Raw genomic sequence first — 7381 nt, 5'->3', positions numbered from 1 at the left:
ATAATAAATACATTTATTCAACATGATATTATATCTTAGCTATTACACGTGAACGTAACTTTTTTAAAATTTGCATCAGGTATATAGATTTATCTAAACATGGTGTTCCTTTAATTTAACCTTTATTCAGTTAGCAGGAATCGTAAATTCTACGCAACAAACAATATTTCCCTTGTTTTATTTTGATCGCATCCGTCCTGGCATTTCCATCCACGAAAAGGAATTGTTGTTCAAACTATAATGAATTACATCATAACCCAGACATATCAAACGTTAGACGCTACAGCTGACAATGGGTGTCATAGAATTACTTGTGACAGATCGCGTATTTCATCCTTGAACAAACAATGACGCTCTTGGGTAGAATTTCAATTTATATAACGGCAATCAATTCATATGAGCGTCTGATGGAGGAATTTGAAATGATAAGAACACAACACATTGCGTACTTAAATGGGACTGCGTGATTTGTTCGTGTTCTCATTGATTTTAAGATAACAAAATTGAAATACAACGACAATTGGTCAAAATGTGTGTTTTTTTAAGTTAATCAAGTTGTCAAAACTCGTTCAAAACCTTGACAGACAAGCTATTACTTTAAAACATGCAACCGTTAAGTATCTTTCATAACATCAATTGTATTGGTACTGACGTAAAAAATAATTTAAGTTCCAGTGTGTTGATTTTGTGAACGTGCAATCGGCCTAGACGTGCAACAGTTAAACGTTTGACTGACTGGCTAGTTGGGCATTATATAATGTCATACGAAACAATCGATAGGTTAATTAGTTAACATTTAACGTTTTCGAGAGGAGGATATGGCCAAAAAACTTGATAATGTCTATTCACAGAGATAATTGTGCTACTTGGAATGAGTATGTATAGTGTATGGTAAAATAGTCTGTATATTAATTAAGTTAGAGATGTATTCACATGTTAAATTGAGTTATTTTAATACATAACCAACAAAGTGATGTAACTTATCTTTTATTAGGCAAAAGTACAACAATGAGTGATTGGTAACAAAGCAGAAACGTCAGTTATGATTCTCACATAAGATTTAGGACAGTTTAATAAAATAAATAAATGAAATAAGACATAAGATATTAGGCACATACAATTTTAACAGTTGTTTGGACATGCTAAACACATGTTAACCAGTATAAGTAGTTGTTTGAATACGCCAAACGCATGCAAACCAATTATTAATTCTTAATGAAAAACAAGATATTAATGTAAATGTCAAACATTAACATGCAAGAGTTCTGGGCATAAAGAGCAATGGTTCGTGCTCAATAAACCAGTTTCATTATTTATATGCTTAATTGTTGAATTAATTCTGTAAATGCACGCACTATTACATAGTAACAATTTTTTTTATAGGATTTTTTTTATAGGATACCTGTAATCATCTTTGCTTATTTTTATCTACAAAGTGCCTACAAAATATATGAAAATTATGATTAGATAATAAATTGTCTAGCGTTTGCCTTATCATTTCCAATGCAATCGCGACATTTGAGTTTTTAATTTTATAAATATATTAGCAATCAAACACATTGTATTTGCTTTGGCAACATTTAATGTCTCATTGATTTTAGGTAATATATCATTTCAGATAATGATTGCGGACAAACCATGAAAGTTAGTGTAAACTGTTTCAAGGCAGCGTTCGAAAATTTGAATTTTTAAAAATAATTTGATAGTTTTCGGCCACATATAAAATCAATTCTCCCTTCGTTAAGGCTTTGACAACTTTGTGGTCTGCTCAGCTACTCGAACTTACTTTATTGCAGAAAATGTAAGATCAAATGTTTGCGGATGGACTGTGTTAGGCTGTCATAAAACTGTGGATAAAAAGCTAATAAGTATACCTATTTACGAAGAAATAGCTCACCGTATTAGTAAGTATTATATCTCGATACACCTAAGTATATTTTTCTGTGTTCGCGATTTTAATGAACTATCACGTAAACGCAGAACAGTCCAGATGTGAAAATGTCCTATTGTCTACAACAGTTTACACACATCAAATCGTCATTTAACCCACCAATTAAAACGTGCGTTCTGACTAGACATTAGAACATCTGTCATTACAACAGTCGCAGCAAGTCAATGAATCTGTCGTTTAAAAAAAAAATAGAACTTCAGAATTATCTAATGTTGGTTCAGTTTCAAGAGTTTTGAAGAAAAACAAATAAATATTTGTTTTTTTTTTGTTGGGGTTAACGTCGCACCGACACAAATATAGGGCATATGGCGACTTTCCAGCTTTGATGGTAATTATTTCACCACGGGCGGGTACCTGGGTAGAGCCACCGACCTTCATTAAGCTAGTTGGATTTCTTCCTCACATGAAGAATGAACACCCACAAGAAGGGTTGAACCCACATTGGTGAGGGGCAAGTCAGCGACTTTATCTATGCGACCACGGAGATCTTTTTGTTACTATATATTCTAACTCGACCAGCAAAAAACCTATATACACATAGGAGAAAATCAATCAACGGTTGTTTTGCGATAATCCATGCGCGTGCAAAGTAGTGACGTCATCCTCTATATATAGAATGATCCAGGTGCCTAGCACGAAGTGTAATTCATGTCGTAAATAGTAGTTACCATTTTTTCTAACACTGTTGATACTAGTATGTCGTGTTAGAATCGAAATAACAAGTTCCCTAGTGTGACTGATCGTAGAATAACCCGAGTTTTTCGATCTTATACGAAACAATATATCACTCAGGCCTACGGCCTTCGTGATATATTCTTATGCATAAGAACTCAAAACCCTGGTTATTCTACGATAAACCATGCTTGGGAACTTCATATTTCTTAAATAACATTAACATCACGGTTTAGTCATCAAATACATGCATATGGCCTCAACAACAAACTGCACACGCATCTCTATTGCATTACCGATGTTAACTACTAAATCGCGATTTATTCCTGATCAAAATTAAATGAAGGCGGACTTTAAACATCTGGCTACATCGCTTTGCACTCTAAAAGCCACATGCCATTCTCGATGAAGTTTGTAAACATTTCGTCCTTAGCCATGTTCTTGTATTCATTGTTTTCCGAAACGGAATACTCCAGATGTCGCAACGCTTTGCCGGATACGATTCTTTATATACCTCATTGCGTCATTTTTGATCCGAGAAATTTTCCGGATGTTACCCATTGACCCGTACATTTTGCAGGACATGACACAAAAGCATGCTTGCTATTCCGATAACTGCCGTTAAAAGATAAATAACTTCAGGCTGAAATATAGCTGTATACAGTACTTGAATCAAAGAAAGACAAAATAAAACTGTCTGCATATGGCATTAAGTAATTTCAATCTGACGTGTGTGCATATAATTAAAGTGTATGTTATATAATTATAGTAAAGATATAATGTTACGGAAAGTGGAATGTCTAATAAGAAAATCCCCGTCATCTGGCAATATCACGTCAAAATGCATTGCTTTATCAGGATATTAAGCAAGGATATCCAATGAGATTATATTGTGATTTGTGACAAATAATCACGTCACCGACAGTCTTGGTAATCATTCAAAATAAGTATATTACGCTATACGTTTTGAGAGGATATAAGATAACGTAGACAATACGAAGACAATCTATAAACGAATTAAAGATAATCCTCGTGATACTGTATGGGATCAATGATTTCGATTAAATGAAACAATCTTATCTTTTTTCCATTACAGGGCTGGAGTTTAATTCATGCTATTATTTGCAGGCAGACGATGCGCAGTATCTTTCTTTTCCAGGACCTGGGCATTATCTATTAGTTTCAGATCCTCAGAGCACCCCCACCCCTCCACCTCTGTGCAGGCTTTGTTATTTAAGTTATTTATAAGACGAACCTTCACTGTCCAAGTCACTTTCAGGGCCACCCTGTGAGCTCAATTATTTATTTACAAGATGGCCGTTTGCATTTCCTATTATTTTCAAAACGCCCCAGGGCATTCCTTGTAGACAGTAGTTAACATGTTCCCCAATTTCTTGAACTTTGCACGTAATATGATACCTTCAGTATAATATAATTACTAATGTTCATTAATTGTTAAAAGTATTGTGTTTATCTATGTCGTCATTAAAATTTAATGTATGATAATGTATAATCTCTAGTTTAAATGATTTCTCATTTACTCAGAAGCGAATATTGTTAGAATAAGTATGCAATTCCTCTGTCCCGCAGATTTTTACAAGCTTATTATATCATTTAATATTATAATTCCTTTGCATAAATCTGCTTACTTAAACTTCATTGTGATAAACAGCAACGACTCTCGAGAGTCCGATTCCTTAGGAACACAGACACTTAATTATCATTACAGGATGTATGCAATCGATACCTCAGTTGGTACCGAACCCATGACCTCCTCCTAGTAGAGGACCGGCAACATTTGTTAACGTCAAATGTAAGAGCTAATGGTTCAGGTAAGCATATTAGTTTAATATAATTCATAACTATCGATTTACATTCAACGTATAAATTCTTGTTCAAAACTAGTTTCTCCAAATCGATGAAAACCCCAGTATTAAATTAATGTTTTCTCTCAGTCTAATTAATGTCAGAAAAAGCTAATAATTAAATATTTGTTGCAAATACTTAGATATAATTAATTTCGTTATTCAAATATTTGTCATCTTGATGATATTTGGATAAGTTATAATAGCTTTTGTAATTATTCTTTCAATAAGAATCACACTTGACGAAATGCATAAATACAGGTAACGGGACTGTGCAAAAATGATAAAATAATATACTAGTAGTTATTATACCATATTTATACAGCGCCCTTTTCATAATAAACACGTTCAAAGACGCTTTACATATAGCAAACGCAGCCACACAGGGCGCGAAATTCATTCTCTACTAGTACAGACAAAGAGCGATCTGACCAGAGGGACAGAGTAAGATAAAGCCCTCAGAACAGTTAGAGAGAAATCATTTTTAGATACAGGCATTTTGACAAATTAAAATATCTAAAGCCATTTATCACATTCCTTTAGTGTATACAGTCAACAAACATAATAATAGCATTAGTAAAGATCATGAATAATCAAGGATATACAATGAAAACACTATTTCTATGATTTCATAACAAATTTGATAATCACCAATTCATCCTAACAGTAACTGTAGCAACTATTTGTCAAATAATGTACAATGTATTGATTCCCAAACAACGTAAATTTTCGTTTGGTATCAGTAACGAGCACTTTCTTGCAAAATATATATCAAGTAACATACTAATATCTAATGTTAGAAAAACGAATGATAGACGCCTCTCTTTCTAACAGCATGTTTATGTTGTTTTCCTCGCTCTCCTCTTGTCTAAGCTAAGAATCGGCGTATTGGTTTCTTATATCTAGTCCTGAAGGGCCGTTTCTATTGCAGGGCGCAAACCGTTTTATTGGAAAGGTTTATCAATATAAGCTGTAAAGATGGAGCAAAATGAGCAGTTCGGGACAAGCAGCTTTTGTAAATGGATTCGATAAAGTTTGACGTTGTTACTGTGATTCAATGTTTAGCGCTGAAATATTTTTCGTAGTGAAGAAATCAGTGGCTTGAATGCCTTCGTTTCTTTTTACTTTGAATTGTTTTGGACATAACAGAAAGGTAATATTATTCAATACCATATTTATAAGAAGTATTTTCATTCCTTTTTATAATACTGTTTGTCTTCTTTACTTATTACAGACTAGCTTTTTATTATTTTATCATTTTATGGTTTAAAATGGAATCATCTAGGTAGCATAATTATTAAAGGTATAGGATAAATGTTATGCGCTTTACAATATGACAAAGAATTCATTGTTATATTGAAATACATCGTCACCGATAAGGGAGGCAATTCAATAATTTCACGATTTTTTAAATTTCAATAATATTATGCTTTCTTGTGAAGATCAATAAATTCTCTGTTTACTACATAATTACAGATAAAAATAAGACCAATAATTCATGGCAAAAGTCGGCTTTATTTAGAATACCGTGTGACATTTACCGCGAAATAACAATGGACGCATTGTGCACAGTGATATCGAATATTGGTAATCAACAAGACGCCATTTTGTTTATAAAAACAAAAACTGCATTTAAATATCTTATTTAGAAAAAAAAACACGCTTCAGCGTCAGTAGATATCAACCACTGTCAATAGTTAAGTGCGGCCGTATGCATTTTTATAACTCTTTTGGTTAATGCCGTCATTCCGAAGCTTGCTTTGTAGACAGCCTGGAGAATATAACAAATAAATACGAAGAACGTAAACAAATGAAGATTAACCACAAGGCCTTGTTGAATTAAAAATTTAGAAAGAGTACTGCTGATTTAGGTAAATCGTTATGTCCCAGCTCAAAAACAAAGAAAAGTATTTTTCTACAAAGTGTAGAATTGTCAGGATTGAAGATAAAGCAAGGGATTAAATGTCGTCCGACTTTTCCTGGATAAAACTGGATACCATAAAAATTAAATGCTGGTGGTACTGGGAGCATACAATATACATAGAAATTATATTGAATGTCATTTCTTTCTATAAATAAAGCAAACTCTCGTAACAGCATCCCTTAAATGATCGTTGGTGTCCGTGAAGCGCCGCCAAGTGCTGTTATTTTTTCTGGTCCGTTTGGATAATGAACGTCATTTATTAATATTGGCGTTTTATTAAAAGTTCCATTTAAACCGGTACTCAGTACTCGGATTCGTGAAGGTTTTTGCACACTTACTTATTATTCGTCATCAAAGCAAGGTAAACGATCAAGCTCAGTAAACGCGGCCGCTTTAAGCTGGAACTTAAGCAAATTAAATATTTTTGTTATGGAATGTGTACATAAAAAGACTGAAAATGTAAATGGCTCAGACAAACAAAGAGCATGCAAAGAAAAGGTCATTATTCTAGGGAAAAAAACATCCATACTAGACCTATTTTGTTTAGATAAAAATGGCATAACATATTGTAGCTAGTTGTTTCTGGGGCTTGGACTATTGCCTTACAGTTACCTTTCCGGACGATATTGAAGATATGCCATCTCATCCCAAAAACACTAGTTGGTGTAATTATAACTACTAAAGAAGTATGATGACGAAGCATATGCAATGTAAACAGGTACAGAGGTTGCTTTTAGCGTTTTAATATATTTCATTTTGCATTTATCTTTTTACCTTTATATTGATCAACTATTTGTTACTGTTAACTAGTGCTTGATAATTCAAAACAGTTAATTATCATCCTACAAAAAATATTTGCTGTCGTTCTACTGATTTATACCATTATAAATAATTAGTCACCTGGACCAGAATAAAACCATGGTGGCACGTATTTAATAAAATCTGTAAAAAAAGATCCTTTGGAAGCAA

General features: G+C 33.2%; 1 protein-coding gene across 1 annotated transcript in view; it reads left to right on the top strand.

Moving 5' to 3' along the window:
- The first annotated feature begins 5453 nt into the window (after positions 1-5453).
- Positions 5454-7381, top strand: part of LOC123527080 (cationic amino acid transporter 2-like) — a 47877-nt gene continuing 45949 nt past the window's right edge. Inside the window, exon 1 of the mRNA XM_053523099.1 lies at positions 5454-5641. Within this exon, the coding sequence (XP_053379074.1) occupies positions 5594-5641 (48 nt within the window). The 5' untranslated portion in view covers positions 5454-5593. The remainder of the gene's footprint in view (positions 5642-7381) is intronic.

This window comes from Mercenaria mercenaria, chromosome 14 (genome assembly GCF_021730395.1).
Source record: "Mercenaria mercenaria strain notata chromosome 14, MADL_Memer_1, whole genome shotgun sequence".
NCBI lineage: Eukaryota > Metazoa > Mollusca > Bivalvia > Venerida > Veneridae > Mercenaria > Mercenaria mercenaria.
Note: the sequence above shows the minus strand (reverse complement) of the source record. Positions and strands in the feature narration are given on the sequence as shown.